This window comes from Melanotaenia boesemani, chromosome 19 (assembly GCF_017639745.1).
Source record: "Melanotaenia boesemani isolate fMelBoe1 chromosome 19, fMelBoe1.pri, whole genome shotgun sequence".
Taxonomy (NCBI): Eukaryota; Metazoa; Chordata; class Actinopteri; order Atheriniformes; family Melanotaeniidae; genus Melanotaenia; species Melanotaenia boesemani.
The window spans coordinates 8,318,618-8,340,263 of record NC_055700.1 but is presented as its reverse complement, the minus strand read 5'-3'; the positions used below and the strand labels follow the sequence as shown (position 1 = coordinate 8,340,263).

At 37.2% G+C, this 21,646-nt stretch overlaps 2 protein-coding genes across 3 annotated transcripts; one reads left to right on the top strand and one right to left on the bottom strand.

Annotated features, from left to right (window-relative positions):
- The first annotated feature begins 128 nt into the window (after positions 1-128).
- On the top strand, positions 129-8,602 carry gfm2 (GTP dependent ribosome recycling factor mitochondrial 2). Its single transcript, XM_041969856.1, has 20 exons — positions 129-438; positions 512-596; positions 2,704-2,749; positions 2,842-2,939; positions 3,029-3,154; positions 3,231-3,319; positions 3,411-3,499; positions 3,578-3,638; positions 4,449-4,634; positions 4,714-4,794; positions 4,887-5,035; positions 5,772-5,912; positions 6,009-6,108; positions 6,199-6,385; positions 6,476-6,552; positions 6,628-6,766; positions 6,865-7,038; positions 7,815-7,930; positions 8,008-8,190; positions 8,285-8,602. Exons 1-20 carry the CDS (start codon positions 397-399, stop codon positions 8,411-8,413), a joined length of 2,298 nt encoding a protein of 765 aa, XP_041825790.1. The 5' UTR covers positions 129-396; the 3' UTR covers positions 8,414-8,602.
- Positions 8,603-8,643: 41 nt separating this feature from the next.
- hexb (hexosaminidase B (beta polypeptide)) lies at positions 8,644-17,357 on the bottom strand. Of its 2 annotated transcripts, none has more exons than XM_041969857.1 (14): positions 17,043-17,357; positions 16,771-16,922; positions 15,549-15,614; positions 15,113-15,159; positions 14,886-14,996; positions 14,705-14,806; positions 14,478-14,610; positions 13,535-13,715; positions 13,365-13,451; positions 13,214-13,286; positions 10,604-10,784; positions 9,248-9,338; positions 9,040-9,144; positions 8,644-8,949 (listed from the first exon to the last, which is right to left on the bottom strand). In XM_041969857.1, exons 1-14 carry the CDS (start codon positions 17,294-17,296, stop codon positions 8,886-8,888), a joined length of 1,647 nt encoding a protein of 548 aa, XP_041825791.1. In that variant the 5' UTR covers positions 17,297-17,357; the 3' UTR covers positions 8,644-8,885. The 2 variants fall into 2 exon arrangements, with proteins under 2 accessions (XP_041825791.1, XP_041825793.1); XM_041969859.1 differs by lacking the exon at positions 10,604-10,784 and adding an exon at positions 11,443-11,617 and having other exon boundaries at positions 17,043-17,355.
- Between the last annotated feature and the right edge of the window lie 4,289 nt (positions 17,358-21,646).

Genomic DNA, 21,646 nt, shown 5'->3' with positions numbered 1-21,646 from the left:
ATTTTATTATTTGATATCAGTCTATCAATAGTTTCAAAAGACTGAAATTGCAATTATCAACATAACACATTTACTGTTGTATGCGGAACTATAAGTGCTATCCTACCTATCCAGGGGATGTATTTTGACGTTGAAGTTTAAAGCGTGACTTAAGTGAGCGAAATTGTAGTGTCCTCAAGGGTATTTTTTACCCTTCCTTTCCGATATAGAAAAACGCCAGCATTCAGCTGCTGATTGTGAGAATAGTAATTTTGCTCTTATAATTGTAAATGTTTGGATGTTTCTTTAACGAATGGACGGACTGCGTCCAGCCCCCTTCTGTCAAATGCTCCTGCTGTATGGCTCAAGCTTTGGGACAGAAAAAGGAACCTTTATGACTACCATACCATTGTAGAGATGCCCACCAGAGTCTTGCAGACGTTTAGTAGGATGTTTTGGGTAAGATTTTTTTCTTTCTTTAATATGTGCCTTAATTTTTCTTTTAGTTTTATAACACAGTTGTCGTCCACAGGGGCGGCATTTATTAACTGCAGGGCTGCGGTGCTGCAGATGTAGAATAAGCTGTCATTTAAAGAGGCATTACAGCTTTCTTCCAGGTATGTTGTTTTCATAACAGGATGCTGTGGGATATGTATTTTAATTTATTGGGAGTTGATTATTTAAGTGAGCTACACCAAGTTGACAGTTTTTCTTTTTTTTTAATTAAGCAAGTGTAAACATTTAGTGACCAATCTTCTGAATGTATTGAATTATTTTCAACAGAGGAGTATAATTCGTTAGAAATGTTTATTTTTGTACCCTTAATGACCCTTCTTGAAAAGGATAAGCATTTCACATACACACTAAAAAATGTTGGGTTAAAAACAACCCAAAATGGGTTATTTTTTAACCCAACACTGGTTAAATATTGGACAGAACACATGCTGGGTTATTTTGACCCAACAAGTTGGGTTGGTTTCCCTAAACCAACAGTTGGGTTGTTCTAATAACCCAACCATAGGGTCAATTTGACTTTACTGCTGGGTTCTTTCTACCCAATCATTTGGGTTGCCAATTTCTAATCAATATAATTAAATATTATGGTCATTATATATTGATTAAATATATTGACACAAAAAATTCAATTTTTTTTTTTATTAAACTTTAGAGTCCACAAAATATTTTAAGCAACAAAATTTTCTATTAAAATAGAGAACAGTGAATACTTAACACAATAAATACCACAAACTTATTAACATTAAATATTTTAAAACATTGGATATTTTCTTATAAATATCTTAAATTGTAATACACATATATCTTATCATAACACTAAGTAATTTCTATCTAAAAACAGGGGAACAGGTACTTAATCTTTTCAGAACAAAAAAACTATACTATCTAAACACAATATCTCCAGAAAAAAAGGGGTGTTTTGTCCTCCCCGAGATAACAGAGAACGCTTGGGAATACTGCGTCCCGCTGTCCAGCAGGAGGACATAGGGGCAGGATCTTGATGTTTTTGCCTGGTCCAAGTATTCAACCATGTTGATTCCGACCTATGATGAGAAATGAAAGTAGGTAAATATCTCTACAGGGACAAAGCAACAAACAACTCAAGCTCTTTCAACCCATTCCTTCACAAACTTTGATGAAACCCCTTCCACTGAAGTTACATCTCTGGCAAACTCAAGCTGGCTAATGCGGCGCGTGCTAACCGTTAAAAAACGTTTCTCACAAGCCATCGCTAACTACAAATGACCGAGAGCTAACAATCACTGCTACAGACGTTCATATTACAAATATACACGGTTACTAAAATAAACTTTATACATATGATTCATATACATGAAACAATAGTGAAAATGTAACAAACCTCGCTGTGTAAAGTAGTGTCGCTCCGGTAAGATATTCTCGGGCTTCTCCTTCCCTTCACCCAGGACTCTGGCCAAACGGCTGCAACCGGTGGGGTAACGGTACTGTTTGTCGCGCATGCGCGAACATCGACCCAACATGTTGGGTAGTCCCAAATGACCCAACACAGTATAATGGGAAATTCAACCCAACAGCTAATAACTCAACTACCAACAACAATAACCCGGCAAGTTGGGTTCTTAGATTACCCAACTTAATGAAAACAACCCAATTAAACTACCCAACAGTCTCAACCCAGCTGTTGGGTTAAAAAAATAACCCAACATTTTTTTGTGTGTAGTATCTAAGTTGAAGCAAAATACAGTATATATAGTACTGAAACTAGTTTATGATCTAATGCAGGGGTGCCCAAGTTCAGTCCTCGAGATCTACCATCCTTCAACTTTTAGATAAAACCTTTCTCCAACACACTTGAATCAGATTTCATCTGCATGTCATTCATCTCCGCAGAGGCCTGGTAATGAGCCAGGCATTTGATTCAGGTGTGTTGGAGAAGGGTTGCATCTAAAAGTTGCAGGATGGTAGATCTTGAGGACCGGACTTGGGTACCCCTGATCTAATGGGACGCTCCAGAGCTGATTTAAAAGCGTTTTGTTTAGTCAGCAGCTGCTCCCAGGGGCAGAAATGGAAATTTACCCCATCTTGATATTTGCTTCACCTCAAGATGCTTAAATGTTTAAGCTACATCATAAGATGTGCTTTAGTGATTTTCATGAAATCTTGTGGAATAAATGACACATTTTAAACCGAGAGATAATATGTAATATCACAGTAATGTTATTTTCACAGATGATGTCAAATCACTGCGGACTGTGGTCAACCCTGATATATCCAAGTGAGTTACTTCATTCCATGAACAGGCCATAAATGCCCTGTAGATACATATGTGTTGTAGGATCTTTGTTAACATTTGGCCTCTGTCTGCAGGATCAGGAATATTGGCATTATGGCCCACATTGACGCAGGAAAAACAACCACCACAGAGAGGATGCTTTACTACTCTGGTTATACCAGAGCTTTAGGAGGTGTGTGGGAAAGCTACACATTAAAAATGCAATACTAATGCTCTGTTTGCTTAGGTTAATCAGTTTGTTTTTGACACTACTGCTATTAGATGTGGATGACGGGGACACAGTCACAGATTATATGGCTCAAGAGAGGGAGCGTGGCATCACCATACAGTCAGCAGCAGTCACGTTTGATTGGAAAAGTTACCGTATAAATCTTATAGACACTCCAGGTAGAAATATTCAATATATAAACTGCTGCTTTGGAAATGAGCAAGAGCATCCACTGAGATGTTTGTATGATTCCAGGGCATGTTGACTTCACTCTAGAGGTGGAGCGAGCGCTTCGTGTTCTTGATGGGGCTGTTGCAGTGATTGATGCATCTGCTGGTGTTGAGGTTACTGCACTGTTTTTTTCACTATTTTTCCTTTAGAGAATCATTTTCATCATTTAATTAGTTGCTTCTGTTATCTGTAAAACACCACCAGGCTCAGACTCTGACTGTGTGGAGGCAGGCAGAGAAGCACCACGTCCCCTGTGTTTGTTTTCTAAATAAGATGGATAAACCTGCAGCAGAGTGAGTGACTCAACTACAGATCTCATACAAAAAATGAAGCAAGTTTTGTTTTACTTTGTCAACTTATTTCCTCCACAGCCTAAATTTTTCAATTGAGAGCATAAGACAGAAATTGAAAGTCAACCCAGTCCTCCTGCAGGTATGCCTTAAAAATCACATCAATAAAGCTGTCTACTGAAACGTGCAAGTTGCAGTCACAAAAGCTTAAAGTGTAGACTCCTTTAATTTGAGTTCCCACCCAAACTAGAGAAAATGACTAAAGCCCTCTGATATAAAAAAAACTCTTTTTTTAATTAGATAAATGTTTATTTCTTTTTTAGTGAATCCTTTGCAAGCAATGATTGCTTGATGTCTACAACCGAAAGTCAGCATATAATGCAGCTTTATCAGGTTTACATCAGTTGACTTAACCTGGCCATGGCAGAATACTCTACTTCTTAGCCTTGTTTTGATTTTGTAGTATGTCTGTAATGTGAAATGTTGTCCAGCTAATCCTGAGCAGACAGTATTTATGTACACTTCAATGTTCATCTAGCTGCTTCTGTTTTCACATTCTCAATTGACACAAGTGACCCAGAGGCACTGGAAGGCATATCCATGCCACCTTGCTGCCCCCATGTGTTGTATAGGCTGTGCTGCAAACATGCATATCTAAGTCTTTTTTTTGTTGCCATGCGGACCAGAAGATTTCACGTTGTAAGAGCTGTATGTTTTAAACTCCTCCCCCTATGTGGATGTTAATTAATTCAAATTAAAGCTAATAGTCTGATGTGTAAGTGTTGATAAAATATGTGAATTTGTTGCAGTAAAGAGTTGACGTATATAAGAAAGTCACCTGTGAACAGACTTTGGTGTTAAAGATCAGAATATATGACCTGTTTGAAAACAATATAAGCAAAGATCTGATGCTATAACAACTTATGACATTGTCTCATGAATCCCCATTTAGATTCCCATGGGCAGTGGTAAGAACTTCACAGGAGTGGTTGACTTGTTAACCAATCAGAAGCTGAAATGGAAGCTGAGATCTACAGATGATGATGGGCGAGTGTTTGAAACCAAAGCTCTGGACCCATCTGATGATCCAGATCTCCTGGAGGCGGTCAGTGAGGCCAGGACAGCTCTAATTGAGCAGGTACATGTTTGAACATTTACAGCAACAATGAATTTTAAATAATGAGACATTCAAATTGTAAATCTGCTCTGAATCACAGGTTGCTGATCTGGATGACGAGTTTGCTGAACTGCTTCTGACCAACTTTAGTGATAATTTTGATGCTGTTCCTTCCATCAAAGTGAGTCTTTCATCGTATCATACAACAGTGTAAATCTGTAGGGCAGCATAAAGTTATGAACACAAACTTAACAATTCTGGATGTGTCTTCAGCTACAGGAGGCTCTGAGGCGAGTAACTCTGACCCGTAAAGGTGTCCCAGTGCTCTGCGGGAGCTCTTTGAAGAACAAAGGTGTGCAGCCTCTACTAGATGCCATCACTGCGTACCTGCCTTCTCCCAACGAGCGACACCATGACCTGGTGTGAGTGAACTCTTACTAACTCTCAGCTGTTTTTACATCAAGTTACAGAAATTCAGGCTGTGTAATTAAACTGCCACAAAATCAATTTGAATGTACACATTTGTTATTAATTTGCTTTTGGAAAGTAGAATATACAAATAAAAATGAGGTAAGTAGAAGACAATTATATCATTTTGAATTGTATGGAGTTTTATGTTTAAATTAATGTTCCAGTTTAAATTATTGCTCTCATTTTGTTATCTCTTTGTAGTTTTTTTCTTTTACTTGCTGCTTGATGACCAAATAATTGTTTGTTTTGTTGTTCGCGGCCTGAAAAATCACAGAAAGTTTAACTGAATTTAACTGTTAATTTGTTTGTTTCATCATTTCCCATCTTGCTCCTTGACTTATACAAAAGCTTCTGGATTCTTTGGGTCTGTTTTTTGCAGGCCATCAAATCTCCAAATTGCATTTTGAATTATAGAGTCTTATACTTACATTACTTATCTATTTACCCACAAAGTCTTCACAAATGACTGAACCTCTTTTTAACCCCCTGAAAGTCTCAATCTCTCTCAGATACTGTTTCTCTACCCCATCATGTCACCGTTGCTTTGCCAGTTAACCTAGTTTCTTTTTAACATGTGATGTTAATTTTTTTCAATTGTCAATAAAATCTGTGGTTTAAATGATTAAAAAAAAAGCTATTTAGATTTTCTTTTCTAAAGTGCCCTTTTCATTATTCCTAAACCCACAGGCGGTGGTACAAAGATGACTTATGTGCGCTGGCCTTCAAGGTTCTCCATGACAAGCAGCGTGGTCCTCTGGTTTTCCTTAGGATCTACTCTGGTACTCTAAAACCACAGACAGCCGTCCACAACATTAACAGGAACAACATGTATGTTGCCTCTATACCGTTTATCCAGGACTGATTAACCTTGCAGCAGCTACAGTGTCTTCATAATGCAGACTGTTAAAACCTTTCTGTGTGCAGGGAGAGGATGAGCAGGTTGATGGTGCCTTTTGCTGATCAGCATGTAGAAATCTCTTCAATGACTGCAGGAAACATTGCATTAACAGTCGGACTGAAGCAGGTAGAGCATTTATAACACATCATGTTATTTATCTGCTTTGAGCATTTTTACCCTCAAAATAATTCTTTGTATTTTGTGCTTTCACACCAGACAGTGACAGGAGACACCATCGTTTCATCCAAGGCCTCAGCTGCAGCCGCAGCTGTTCGAGCCCAAAACGATAGCGAGTTGGGAAAGAAGCAAGGAGAAAATGCTCGCATTATCCTCTCTGGAGTGGAAGTCCCTGATCCTGTCTTCTTCTGCACCATAGAACCACCCACCATGGCCAAACAGGCAGGTTAGTGATTACGGATATGTGTGTGTTGCCGTTGCTTTTTAAATAAAGTTGGCTTGGCTCATATATTTACATTTTCTTTTCTACTTAAAGACCTTGAGAATGCACTCAACTGCCTCCAGAGAGAAGATCCCAGTCTGAAAGTCAGGGTGGACCCTGATTCCGGTCAGGTAAGACTGTCTTTGGATTAGCCAGGGTTTTGTTTTGCAAGTATTATCTAAAGGTGCTTCACTCCCCATCCGCAGACAGTCCTGTGTGGAATGGGAGAGCTGCACATTGAGATCATCCATGATCGAATCAGAAGGGAATACGGCATTGAGACTCACCTGGGACCGCTGCAGGTAGCCTACAGAGAGACGATTCTTCAGGAGGTTTCCATTACAGGTACAAAAATGTAAAAAATCTCCATTGTGCTCTTCAGGGGAGGTATAATTTTGTTAACTGTAAACATTTGTCCCTATATGAATCTGCTTGTGATATAGACACACTGGACCGTACAGTAGGCGAACGAAGACACGTTGTGACAGTACAGCTGACCATCAGTCCTTTGACCACTGCTTCGAGCGAATTTGCATTTACAGAAGAATTACAGAAGCATCTGTCACCAGAAATAAAAGACGCAGTGGAGAACGGAGTGCACAGCTCATATCTTCAAGGTAATATGGAGCTAACTTATTTCTTGTCTACAGGGAACAAAAAAACCCCTTAGTCATTCTATAACAATTCAAAGGTTAGCTGATCTTTGAGTGTGGGTGTTGAGTGAGATTAAGATCTTTCTTACAAGGCACACCTGACGTACCATTTACAGTACAGCTTCCCTAAGAGGATTGTGGATATGGATACAGATATTGTTTCTTTCAGCTTGATTTAAAGACTTTTTTTTATCTGAACAGTAAGGAGGCAGCTGGATTGAGTTCTGTCCACAAAATTCTTCCTAGAACATCCTAAAAGATTCCTGTCTCAGTTGGCCACTAAAGTTGTTGCAATGTCAGCTGCCAGAAGCTGATGTCAAAGAATAAACCGATTTTCTATTTTGCACTAAACAATATTTGAGCTCCACTGCTACATTTCTCTACTTCACTATTTGCTTTTAGCACTTCTTACTAGGTAAGTGAGCAGAGGAGGCGAGGACAGACATGAGGAGAAAGGAGTTGAGCTGACAGGAATTTAACTAAATGAGTGATCTTTGTTTCATGGTCATTCATTTTAAATCGGTGTCAATTAAATATGTTGTGTTACACAGCTACATCATCTAACCACTGTTTGGCTGCAGTATTCTGCAGCTTTATTTTGCCAGATGAGCATTAATTGTTTGTTACAAATATATGCTTTTTTTTTTTTTATTATTTAATTCACAGTATTTGATTTCCATGCATCAAAAAGAAAGCCCTTCCTGTACTCCCACATACACAAATTTTCCTTCCCTTTTCAGGTCCTCTGCTGAGTTACCCTGTACAGAGCGTATCCACACTGATTCAGAGTGTTACTATGGAACCGGGGACGTCCCCTACCATGGTGTCAGCCTGCGTGTCCCGCTGCATACTGAAGGTAAAGTGTTGGTGGTTCTTGTGTTGAATGCAACATTGTGAACAGACATGGAAAAGCTTGTGCTAATTTGCACACAGGCCCTGAAGCTGGCAGGAGGGCAGGTCCTGGAGCCAGTCATGTCACTGGAGGTAACGGTTGAAGAGGAGCACCTCAGCTCCGTGCTGGCAGACTTAGGCCAAAGGCGGGGAATGGTCAGAGACATCCAGAGTCGTCATGACAACAAGGTGCTCCTAGCAACCGTACCTCTGGCAGAAATGATGGTGAGATGATGCTCAGTGTAAAAATTTAACCTGTCATTTGGTTTAATGATCTGTTCCGATCGCTTTACTATTAAAATCTCTCTGCACATTAAAGGGTTATTCCACCGTTCTGCGAACTGTGACATCAGGAAATGCCACATTCTCACTGGAGCTGGATACCTACCAGGCCATGAACTCTCAGGACCAGAACACACTGCTAAAAAGAATGGCAGGTTTGCTATGATGGGACAAAAAAAAAAAAAACTTCTGAAAGGCACATTTCCAGGACTCACAGTTACTATCATACCACTGATTAGTATTCTGGGGGGAAGAAATTACTTATAAAGCAGTAGATTTTCTCACTATAAAACATTGCAAATACTGTACATTATACTTAGTGGGATGCAAAATAAATATGCAGCCAATTACTTTACACCCTTGTTTTTCTTTTTATATATGCAACGCCACAGGATCTCCATGCCAACATTTTATTGACAGTTATAGAAACATTCATAAAAAAGACAGTGCAATCAAAAAAAATCAAGATGTCTGACATAAAATGGGATCAAGAGCTCTAAAGAGCAATGTGAGTCAGCTCAGTGATAGTGATGTCTTTAAAAAGGCAGCACAGCATGTGATTTCTGTTGTAAAGATGATTGTGTGATGATTTGTTTCCCTTTCCATTATCTGTTGCCAGGCCACCCTCTCTGTCCTTTTCAGATACCTTTGTACTCATTTGGACAGTAACTGGAAAACAGTGGCTCAGCTGGTATTCCACGCCTTGTAGAGGAAAAACACATAATACAGTCAGTTTTATTGAAATTTGAACAATTTTAGCAGGAATACAGCATTTGGAGGTTCAGTACTTACTTCACCATACGACAGCGGTGCGCAGACAGTCTGTTGAAAGCGTCATTGATGTCAGTCACATCTTTGGCGCTCCACAGCCGCTCTGCCACAGCGCTAGCACGAGGCCTTCAAGCGAGCACAGCGAAAGACAAAATCAGTCTGCTGTCATGTGATATGTCCTTAGACAAAATGTATTGATTTGTTATGTAAGGAGTCACAAGAGCGTTACCAGAGTCTGGGTGTAAGGTTAGTAGCATCCACATATTCTCCCCACAAACAAGCTTCTCCACCAATCACAAGCTTCTTCTGTTCTTCAGTTCCTGTTTTGAAATGTGATATGTGTGGAGGTCAGGTGAATTTAGTTTCTGCAGGAGGGGAGTGATAAATGCAGTAAAATAGTGCATATAACTAAACTATGAATTGATGGTGAAATACACATTTGTCTGCATTCAACAGGCTTACACACAACTGCACAGGAGTGACAACTTCATACATCAGATTTGTTTTGTGTCAAGAGTCTAGAGTGAAATCAGAGCCAGACAACAACAGGTCTGGTTTTAATTTTCAGCACTGTTAAATTTCAAGACCATGATACAGAATATGTTCAGAGATAAATGCAGGTGAACAAATGTTTATAATCAGAATATTGAAAAGAATAAAAAAAAAAAACACTGAAATAATATACAATATTACAATAAATGGTACTCTTAGGTAACATTTCTTGAATTTCTTTTTATTTTCAAGCCCTTTTATTTCTATTTGTTAGTGCATTTACCTCAAACCTAGTTGTGTAACACGTCATTCCTTAAATACGCTGATAGTCTTCTAAGTTCTCCATTCATGTGATGTTTCTGTGCTTTTAAAGGCAACAAAGCAGCTCCACAGGTCACAACCTCCAACATGTTTACTCTTTCTAGGTTTTATTTTATCATCTGTAAACAAATTGATGCTCCTCGTTACTCAAAGAGCTCCACTGTGGTCTTGTCAGATAAATATCCCAGACACATTGTGGCTTATCTACAGTATAAAGGATTGCTTTTCAGTGCGCCTGTGTTTCAGTAGTGGTGTCCTCCTTGGTCTTTGGTCTTGGTTCAGTGTGCAGTTATGATACTGGCTAAAACCAACATTTCAGATTGCTCCAGATTGACTTGGAGTCCTTTAAAATGTTTTGTTTGGAGGTTTTCCTAATCTTTGCAGAATACTTTGTTTTCTCTGTGACTAAAACTTCTTAATTACTGTAAAAAGCAGCTGAAACCGTTTGAAGGATAGAGACAGTTGCAGGTTGGAAGAAAACTGGTGTAGCATGTAGTAAATGGTCTACTCAGCCTCTGTGCATGGGGAGCACAGTTAAGAGACTTTCTCAATCTTCTTTAACAACTCTGAATATCTTGAAATTTTCTGATCATATAAAATTTGTTCATTTGCATTTACCAATAAAAATGTTCAAAATTCTCTATAATTTTGACCAGGACTGTATGAGTGAAGCAAAGAATCAACAGCCTTATATAAAAGATGAAAGCCACGACAGATTAAAATAGACAGGGCCAAAATAAAATCAAATAAAGTCAACCATGCAGACACAAACCCTTAAAATCTTGCGGGTCAGCCTTGTAAATGCCCGGCCAGTCCTGGCCATAGGAGATACGGTTCAGGTACCAGGGAGAGGACAGTAGGGTCTGGTACCCTGCTGATGTAATATTTGCCATCTCGTTCTGGTATTGCTCCTGGTTTCCCTTCCAAACGTGGATAATTGTGTCTGGTTTCAGCTACACAGCACACATACATCAAGGATTCAGTGTCGGAAAGATAAAGGGGAAGAACAATGGTGGAAATGTGAGTTTTCTGTTTGATGCATCAATTTTTAAGTTTTTCTGTGTGTGTGTATATATATATATATATATATATATATATATATATATATATATATATATATATATATATATATATATATATATATATATATATATATATATATATATATATATATAAAATTTTTTTTTTTTCCCTTTTACCAAGTGACTTGGCAACATTTTCAGGAAGTCTGTAAAAATCAAAACAATTATAAGCAACCTCTGTCCTGATTTGTATTATGGAGGAGGACCCGACTTTTTTTTTCTACCATGGTTGATGGATTTAAACCAAAGACATCTCAGACAAACTGTGCACCGTTCATCTGATATCTGCTCCTGGTTCATTTTTACAAACAGCTCAAGTTCGGTCCTTTATTCGTTAATGCAAGACATAAACATATGAAACCACCAACCACACTGCCCCATGTTCATTCAACGTATGTTGGACTCTTTTTGTGTCACAACTGTGCAGGATTGAAGTGTAAGCCCATTGAACAAAAACAGGCCAGAATTAGTTATGCCCATCACCAAATTAACTGATTCACAATGAGAACCCGTTATTATAAAAACTGACCGTTAAAGTTGAGTGGCTCAACCTTGTAGTACTTCTGCCAGTCCTGTGCGTAGCTAATATAATCTAGGTACCATGGGGCGGAGAGGATGGTGGTGTATCCCGCGGCCGTCACCTTGCTCATCTCCGTATCACTCCCGCTGCCCATCCACACATGTACTACTGTGTCTGGCTTTAGCTGCAATTGTTACAAGCTCCTGTCCTTAGTTTAGGTACTTCCTCAGTCAATGGTTATGGTTAAAGGAATAGTTTGACTTGGATTGTGTAAAAATGATCAATGCACCTTGTGTCTGCATGCTGCACATGAAGCTTTCAAACAGCCACTTATAAATCTGGAAATATCTGGTAGGATGTTTTGTTATTCTGGTATTTTAGCAAAACATATTCAAGCTACAAGTTAGGAAATAGGCTTTAAGTACAAACTCAGGATATTAACATCTCAATTGCGAGAAAGTGTTTGGGATTTAATGTTGATTGAAAAACATTTATTTGATAATTTAACATGAATACATTTTTATGAGAATCCTCAACCCATGATGAATGACTACTATTGTGGGATATCACTTTTTTTTTTCATTAAAAACCCCTGCTGTTGCTTTCACAGTTTGTTTTGGATCAGTGTTTGGACGGCACCTCACAGTGCAGATAATCAGCTTTGCAGCATTTGGGTGAATCTGAGCAGAAGTCTAAATACTCTTCAAAATTGAGCTGATGGTTTCTTCTGTCACATCTACAACCTACACTGGTGACTCACTGGAAGTCATGTCCACACTGCCTCCACATATTTTACATGCAATGTTTTATGCTTTAAATCTTGAACCATATAAGCCTTCTACCCTTTTCCTTTCTTGTTTCATCTTTCCAAAGAAAGCTGCTACAGAACTGCCAGGCTTTATTGTAAGATGTCTAATTTGGCTTTTTTTTTTCTCTAGAGGTTTAAGTGGTTACATTTCTAATTCCTGGAGTAATTTCAATTGGATGAATGTTGCAAAGAGGATTTTATTTTCCATGGGAAGATCCAGCAACCATCCATCTTTTCTTAAAGTTGTGGTCTTTTTAGGTTGCTGTCCTAATTTGTGCCTTCTTTGTGTGTGTGTGTTTTTTTCCCCTCTCTCCTCAGAGTGGACCAAATTTTTTATCTGGCCTTTGTTGCCTTCCCTATCTTCCCTACCCTATCTCTCCAATTGATTTCTTTTGGTTGTAAAGCCAGTTTCACCCTTTGATTGAAGGACTGTTTCTCTTTGTGTTTTTGTGTTCAGAGCCACAGATTCAAGATAAAAATGCAGCACTCTGAATTTTACCCACTTCATGTGAGGAGAAATGACAAAAGATTAGCCAACACCTGTCCAGTAAACAGCACTTGTGTTAGCACTTTTTAACCCTTTCTCTCAGTTTGGATGTGAATACTCTCCCATTAAGGCTGGATGTTTGCTCTTTAAGCCCATGTTCATTATGTAACCAATTTTAAGCTGCATGTAAGCAAATAAAATAAGATTTAAGTATCCAGATATGTTCAGATTGAAATATGGCTGTGCTTAGCACCAAGTCTTTAAACATCAACCTCTGAGCCTTTTTTAAATCATCAAGAAAAATCAGGGGTATATAAAAAACAAGTTGGGGGTTTGTATTCATCATGTGCCAGCTGTTGAGACTACAATCTTTAATTTGTGTTATGTGTTTGGATGGAGCACTTTCAAACTATTCCTTTATTAACACAGAATCAAAAGACAATGCCTGAAATTTGTCCAAATATCTCAGCATGTAAAAATCCTACCTTAACATCGTTGTCAAAGACCTCCTGCCAGACAGTGTAACCCTTCTTAGTAGTAGTGACGATATCCAAGAGTCTATTAGAATAACATAGGTGTCAAAAAAGGAAAAATTTTACAATTAAATAACAAACATATATCACAACAGAAACACACCTCTGGATGTAGAAGGACTCCAGTTTGCTGTAGTCCTTTCCAAAACCTTGCTGATCCATGAACTTCTGAATATCAGGGTTGGACTTCCTGCAGGAAAAAACTGCAGCTAACATCGATCTAACCTTTGATGCTGAAGTGAAGTATTCAACATAGTGTGAACACAGTCTCACCAGCACGTGAAGTCCACCTCATCACCTCCCAGGTGAATGTAGCTGTCAGGAAACACGGTGCTGATCTCTTTGAAGAACTGATTCATGAAGTCGTACGTGGTGTTCAGGATCGGGTTCACAGGTCCAAAGCTGCCCGAGAGCTGGGAGCCTGAGTAACAGGGCGTGAGCAGATCTGCCTGGCCTGAGCAGGAAAGACGTGAGTAAATGTCAATATAACACACCAGGGGTGTCACAATTCCACATTTTCTTACAGTTATTGTCAAAGAAATAAATCACAATTTTATGATTATCATGATTATTATGCATTAATTTCCCAACATCATAAATGTATAAAAGTCACATGAACACTCCTTTTAGGTCTATAAGTTTTATTCTGCTGAATTAGCTCGCTCTTTTTCTTTCACACAACATATAAATAACTAAACTATTACTCGTCATATTAAAAATCAGAATTTAGGATTATCAGTGCGAGAGAAGCTGAATTTAGGCATGTAAATGGGGAACCAAATCCACCAAAAACCACTTAATCTTCCTTATTTATTAAGTTTCTGATAGTTTTTAAGCCTTAAATTTTATCATCAGGTGTCCAGAAACTAAGTTATTAGTAGTGGTATTTTTAAAAATTCTAATTTGGCATTATCTCAGTGAGAGAAGCTGATTTTGGGCATGTAAATGCCTTGTCACAGCAGTGAACCAAACCCACAAGAAAAAAACAACTTTATTCTCCTTATTAATGAAGACTGACCGTTTTTAAGCCTTAAATTTAGGAGGATGGTTGCAGAATGACCCATCTGATATCAAATAACTTCAATTTTTGTTCCGTGCACAAGTTGAGCTGATCTTCCGTTGTATGTAAAGTAATATTGCGAAATCCCTTCACACACATAAAAAATAAAAAGAAAGAAAAAGAAATGGTTGTTATTAAAACGGCTGAAAAACTCACCCTTTCCCCAAGACTGTGTGTGTCCCGGAGTGTCAAACTCTGGAATGACTCGAATGCCTCTCAAGCGAGCAAACTCGATCACCATTTTCACATCAGCAGGCGTGTACACGTGTGTGTATGGGTGATACGCTCCCTGTGAACATTTTGATAGACAAATACAAAATCAAAACATAGAAAATTAAGTATCTTTTCTGGATATAACTCCAATGAAAATCCTTGTTATTGACCTGCTGGCTCAGCTGTGGGAACGTTCGGCTCAGGTATGGGAAGGACTGATCATCCACAATGTGCCAGTGGAAGACATTGAATTTGTTCATCGCCATTGTTTCCTGTACGAATTTAATTAAAAATAAGTTTTAGAAGGCGGGTTAGATGATAAATGACACATAAAATAGTCTAAATGCATACCAGATTAGCCAAGATGACTTTGATGGGGAGGAAATGCCGCGCGCTGTCCAGCAAGACGCCTCGGTGTGCAAATCTTGGGAAATCACTGATGGTGGTTGTGTTGATGCTTTTCTGAAAAGTTGCAGAATAATTGAGGATTAGATTAAAACTAGCTTACATATATTTAACCCAAAGTGTGTGTGTATATATATATTACAGAGGTTGAAACAAAAATTGTTTTCACTCACGGCTCCATATTCATCTTCATACACCAACTGGCTAAAAGTCTCAAGACCTAAAGAAGAAATTAAAAACCTACAGTTACTGGTAAATATGGTAATAAGTGTCACATTTGAATGAAAATAAAATGTTTTGAAAAGCATAAAAAGTTTTTAGATTAAACATGCGATATACTGTTTTGGTAATATTTTCAATTAATTACAGGATTCAGTTATTTATTCAATTTCACAGTTTTTATTGACTTTATTATACATTTAGTTAATTATTTGTGCAAGAGCAGCAGATTATATACAATTTTCCTTCCTTCTGCTTCTTTTCATTTAAATAATTAAATAATTTTATAATGGATATTCATTGTTTTCTGCAGTTTTACAGACTAAAACATTGTTTAAGAGATTATGTGCTGAAACACATAAAAAGCACTGAAAGTAAATTAAATCTTACCGTGCAGAGCTCCCCAGACCTTCGGGGCTTTCAGGACAGCATATGGTTGATCCACTGTCAGCTCGTCTGAAGAAACAAACAAATGCACATTATCGTGTTAAAGCTTAGCAGGTGGTCATTATGGTGGCTAAGTCCAGGTTTTAATGAAGGCTTTAGACATTTGGTCTTAGTTAATCCAAGCATTTGTTGTCCAGGTAATTTCTAGTTCCACTGCAAAGTCATGAGCAGGAGCATTGTTTCAGGAAATGAAGCATTGAAGAGTTTTCACTCAACAGAAATAGCAAAAAATGCTAAAAAACAAAAAACAAAAAAAAAAAACACACACTTTACACTGCAGCTTCCTACTTAAAAACAGACCAATCCAAGTTCAAGCACTTACAGAAAGATGCCACTGTGACTGTTATAAAACCATATACAAGAAAGTTAGCGGAGTTTAGCAACATTCCAGAGAACACACTGCTAAGATATAAATAAACTAACTCTGCTCTGAGAAAGAGAAAAAAAATAATAAACATCACATATTTTTCCAAACTGGCTTAATATTTCAAAATAAATATTTAATCAGTCTTTATGACAGCTTAAACCACCATGCTGTTGTATAAGATAAATTAAAAGGTTTTTAATGTGTGGTTATGTTTTTGAAAAGTTTTTTTTTTTTTTTTCCAGTTTGACAAGATTATATTGGCAGAGTTAAAAAGATATTTGCGCAACAGAGACAGGCTGAATGTTATATTTAAACCAGCAAAGCCATTGCAGATAATGATATCTTTCATTCCACAGAAGCACAGAAACACTGATAGTAGACAAAATATTCAGTATAATAATCTTTAGATCAATTAAGCAACACTGCTGATTAAAAGTAAAGAAGTATGCAAGTATCACAAGCTAAATGTGATGAAAGATCAGCAGAATTACAGTGAAAGTAAAAACAGTCTGTATAAATGCTGCTAGGTTTACCTTCTGGGTATTTTATTACAGTATTGGATTCATCTGGGCAGCATGTCTGATCTATGCAATTCAAATGTATGAGATGGGTTTATGTTTTGTCTGTAAAATTAAGGTTGTGCTTATTACTGTACTTTGTTTTTTCTTTAATAAATAAATTAATGTGGAGTTGAATAAATAAGCAGAAGCCCAGTTTTAGTTAACATGCTGTAGTCACGAGCATCAGGATGAACAGCTCAGAAATTTTGCTATTATATGAGGAAGTACAAAGACTCACATGACTCATCAGAGGTGACACTGGGATAGCCGTCACATTCAGAGTCAGGTGATGTGATCCACACCTGAAGCTCCATTAGGCCTGAAGGATCTGTTCTACTGCTTTTGTTGAACTTCAGTTTTTTAGCCCCTCCAAACATGTATTCATAATACCTGCAGAGAGACAAGAGAGAGTGAACTTGGTCCCTGAATGCATCACAACGCTAAGAGCTCCAAGAAAGAAAGTAGAAAAGCAAACAGTGAATATATATATAAAAAAAAACATGGTCTCACCTTCTGTAGGCGCTGTGAAGGAGGCTGCAGCCTGGACCAGCCGAGGAGTCTTTCGCATCGGTAATTTTGAAGCTGGGAACGCTCAACTTTAAGGAAACCGGTGAAATAAACACTTTTTGTGGCAGAGGCCACAGGGAGCCGTATTTTGAATCCTGTACAACGGGCTCAAACTCTTCGTCGATGAAGTTGTTCTGCCGCCCATGGCAGACACTTAGTGTCAACAGTATTAGTGTAAATTCCTGAACCCTGACCATGTTGAGGGATACAGTGAAGTCACAAGATCAGCCGGGAAAAAAACACAGCGGCTTTATGCTGTGACAGGAAGGCGGGACTTGACGTGCGGAAGTAAATCCTTACACACATTTAAAGGGAAATCGCAGTTCAGTAAAACCAAGTTTCGCAATACTTAAAGACTGAGAAATCATTTAGATTCTTAATGCATTTAAATGTTACCCAAGCAAGTGCTTATGGATGTCTAATAACTTAACAGTAAACATGTATATAATGTTATTATAAGTACTATTACTATTAGTAGTATTGTCTTATAACAAAATACTTGCAGGAACCGTTTAACCCATTCATTTGTTACAAAGACTATAATTTAACGCTGTATAAAATGATCATCTTTGTCAAGGTTATTCCTACAAATCTATTGTTTCTTGTGCATCCATGCTGTAGTAGTTGGTTGGATTCATATTAATTTTAACTGGCTTAATTATTCACGTGGAATTGATCAGATGATTCTTATCTAAATGGTTCCTTAAAATATTTTCCTAAGCATCTGCAGATTTATTTGGTCCACATTTGGCCTTGAATGACAGTGTCATTTCAAAGTGAGTGTGACTATCTACACTGAGCCAAATTTTATATGACCTAAATCTGTATTTTCTTTGGGTCATGTTTAGCCCCATACAGCCAAGAATGGGGCCAGAGGGGTGGCCTCCCCTATGATCATATTATATGGCATCATCTCGCCAACTACCTACATGAGGACAACATGTCTGTCCAAACTGCTGACATTTAATAAAGAGGATGTAAAAGTCCTAAACTATACCTGATGTGATGACTGCTGCACAAACATGCTAAAGAAACACTGCTAAAACTCATGATTTACCTAAAAGCAAGTTTTTCTAGTCATCAATGAGGTATAAGTGTTGATGCAACTGTGAAAGCTATACAATGCAGGATCATCCAAAGTAAACGATTGCTGATGAACATTTTAAATATTAATCATTCACTGTTTTCTTTTACAGATTTGGTTTACTTTAGATGACAATTAATTGTAATAATGAGTTAATTTTTTCCTGAAATCTAGACCCTTTTTAAAAGGGTTTCATTGACATGGCCACCCTTTTCCCTTTTTCTGGTTCCCCATCAAAAATGTTCCAGACCTGCCTCTGCACATCGTAGCGTAGTAGTAAGCCACATTAAAGCCAGCTCTTAACATTTGGGCTACCTATGGCTTATATAACACATAGAAACTTAGTTGTATAGCACATTTCATACATTAGGCAGCTCAGTGTGCTGTACACAATCTTAAGTTACACCCAGCTCACTGACCTTTGGACCTCATCTAGCCCAACACTTGCTAGTGCCATGACTGAGAAATACTTATATACCACCGACAAGTATGGCTGCACATACTCATTAAAAATGAATGGACTGAAAAATAAGTCCAAATAAGAAAGACAAACACATGCACTGGTCAGTTGTCTTTTTCTGAACATCTGCTTAGTAGCTTATTAATAATATTAATAAACATACCACTAGCCACCAGAACATAGTGGTTGTACCATCCATCTTTTCTTTCTAAAATAATGAGAAAAAAAAAGCACAAAACAACAACAAAGTGAATTAAAAAATAATTAATTTTATCCCAGATGGAAATTAAAAAAATAAATTTAATTAAAATAAATTAAAATAAAAAAGAAATTAAAATAGAAAAATTAATATAATTAGAATTATCAGTTAGTTAATTAATTAAAAAATCACACAGGCTAATTTAAAGATATTTTTTTAAAAATTGAAAGCTTCATCTTTTCTTATGTTTCAACATAGCCTAAATATTGATTGATATATTGTTAAAGAAAAAAAAAAAAAAAAAAAAAAAATAGACTCAAACTACTTTTTATGTCAAGTAGCTGATAACTTAATATATTTAGGATATTTTACTACAATAGCTCTGTAATGTGTGTGTCAATAAGTCATAACAAGCAGCTCAAAAAGAGCCACATTGTTCAGCTGGTCTAGGAGTGAAGTCAGTGGTTTATAGGTCAGCTTAATAATTCAATCAATCATAATCCTATTTAATAAGCAATCGTGAAACATTTTAATCACAAGTAAGTTTACACATTTTCATCTAATTTTTCAGATCATTTAGAAAAACAAAAATTGCCGTTTTATAATGTCAAATTTTACAGAGGATGCATGTATTGCTGCAAAAATAACCAGCAAGCTGCATATATTCTGTTTCTTATTGTTACTTATTTATATGACACAGCAAAACAGAAGTCCCTCTTATGTGCAGGGTACGGGCTGTGGCAGAAGAGGAGCCATCCTTTACTTAATGGTACCAGCTGTAGATGAGGTCAAAGTCATTGTCTGTGAGTATATTTTGGCCGGAAACCTCACCAGCAAAGGAAGAAATTCCAAGACAAAAAGAGCCTAAAACAGACCAACAAGATTTTGTAAGCTCAGATTCCAGTAAGTAACTGGCTTGCTGAGGTTCCTGGAGGAAGGTTTCAACATTTGCAGCAGGTTTTACTTTCTTATACTCCAGCATTTGTAGTCACAAGAGCTGAAAGAAGAAGAAAAAAAAAAAAAAAAAAACTCCATACCTGTTAGGCTTGTGGAACTTGTTTACTTTGCTTTAGTCTAACATATTGGTCATATTTACTTACAGTTAGTCTCATGTTTTGCACTGGGTTTTACTTATGAGATCCGTCATTCTTGGCACTTTTTTTTTATTGAACTCTGTTATTAAAAATTGGACTAATGTGGACCATTTAACTGATTTATTTTAATTGGATTCTAACTGAACTACAACTGATTGTAGAATTGGACTGTGTCTGTAAAAGTCCCTTGAGATTACTTCCTTTTGAACTGGATAAAGCTGAATTTATTTCAAGCAAGAGTGAAATACAAATTATTATTCATCAAATTCTGACGTACATAAACTTAACATAAAATACATTGTTTGTGCTGCATTTATTGATACGCTTAAAAAATGTATTTTTCAGAGCACAGTCATGTAAGAATTCCCCCAGTTGTCCCACCGAACGGATACTCCTGAGCAACAAACTAAAGAAGCACAAACCAAGTAGAAACCATTTATGGTCGTTGTGTCTGGTTTAAACTAAATACTGTATAATGCACATGTACTTTAAACCTATTTACTAATGTTTTATCCTGTTTTAGTCATTTAGAGTTAGAGTCTCCTGTTATTATTTTTTTTTATAAGTTTTATTTTAGCTGTTTATCTCTTTGTGCCCTCCCTGTGCTGCATTGTGACCTTTTACATCACTTAAAAGTTGGTTTTATTTCATTTTGGTCACTTTTTGTCTCATGTTGTTTATGTTTGAAATCATTTTCAAGATTTTTTTTTTCCTGTGATTATTTAGTGATATGAAATTTTGGTCATTTCAATAAATAATTTCATTGTAATGTTGCATATATTTATAGTAGTTTTGTTCATCATTTTGATAAGAACACCTTCCCTCTAACTCTTCAGCCCATTGGGCTTGTGAATAATAAGCCCTTTGAGGAATTCCTCTATCACTGAACAGTAATCCAATAATCACAGAGATATGATGTCCACTAGATAACAGCGAGACAGCTTTGGTTGTCCCTGTTCTTCACCCTCAGTCTGTATCTTTTCCACTAGGTGTCCCTCCTGTCACATTTATGCAACCTTTGTGCCACAATGAGATCCACTTCAAAACACTTCAGAGTATACTCCTAATGAACACACACTGCATTGTTTGTAACGTGAAGCAACAGATATATATTTTCTTTTCTCTTCACAAACAGCAGACAGAAAGGGAAACCCGGTGTGAGCTTGAACGTCTCTGTAATCATTACATCAAAACTGAGTTGCATATAAAAACAAACAAAGATAACAACAGGACAGTCTAAAGGGTCCACTGAAGAGTTTAGTCACAGCCAAAAAGGACCACAGACATGACTCATAGAAGACGACCAAGAATAGAATTGGACTACCAGTTCCCAGCCAGGCCAACCAAAAACCACAATGCCTTTATAATCCTATAGGACTCAACCCTGAGTTGTGACTCACTCACAAACTTCATGGTACATCATATATATTATTGTTTTGGGATGTCTCCCTGTACTTTATTTTAAGTCTATAAACTATAGCTTCAGTTTGCTCTTGGCTTATTTCAAAGAGTTGAACAGGTCTTAATTGGTTTATAATGGAAAACAGGAAATCATTACACTGTGACTACGTCCAGTTCCTGAACATAAATCCACCATTACCCATTTCACTAGAATTCTCAGGTAGTGCTAAATGAAAGCACAAGAAAAGTGCACACATTCGGCATATAAGTCATTCTCCAAAGTAAATAAGTACGCAAACACATAAAAAA

Bases quoted from the DNA above. Each gene is read 5' to 3' on its own strand.
- gfm2 (XM_041969856.1), top strand. From the start codon at position 397: ATGCCCACCAGAGTCTTGCAGACGTTTAGTAGGATGTTTTGG. The intron at 2,750-2,841 runs GTGAGTTACTTC...CTCTGTCTGCAG, and splicing joins GTCAACCCTGATATATCCAA to GATCAGGAATATTGGCATTA. The intron at 6,109-6,198 runs GTAGAGCATTTA...CTTTCACACCAG, and splicing joins TAACAGTCGGACTGAAGCAG to ACAGTGACAGGAGACACCAT.
- hexb (XM_041969857.1), bottom strand. From the start codon at position 17,296: ATGGTCAGGGTTCAGGAATTTACACTAATACTGTTGACACTAAGTGTC. The intron at 13,452-13,534 runs GTGAGACTGTGT...TTTTTCCTGCAG, and splicing joins GAGGTGGACTTCACGTGCTG to GAAGTCCAACCCTGATATTC. The intron at 9,145-9,247 runs GTAACGCTCTTG...GCTCGCTTGAAG, and splicing joins AACCTTACACCCAGACTCTG to GCCTCGTGCTAGCGCTGTGG.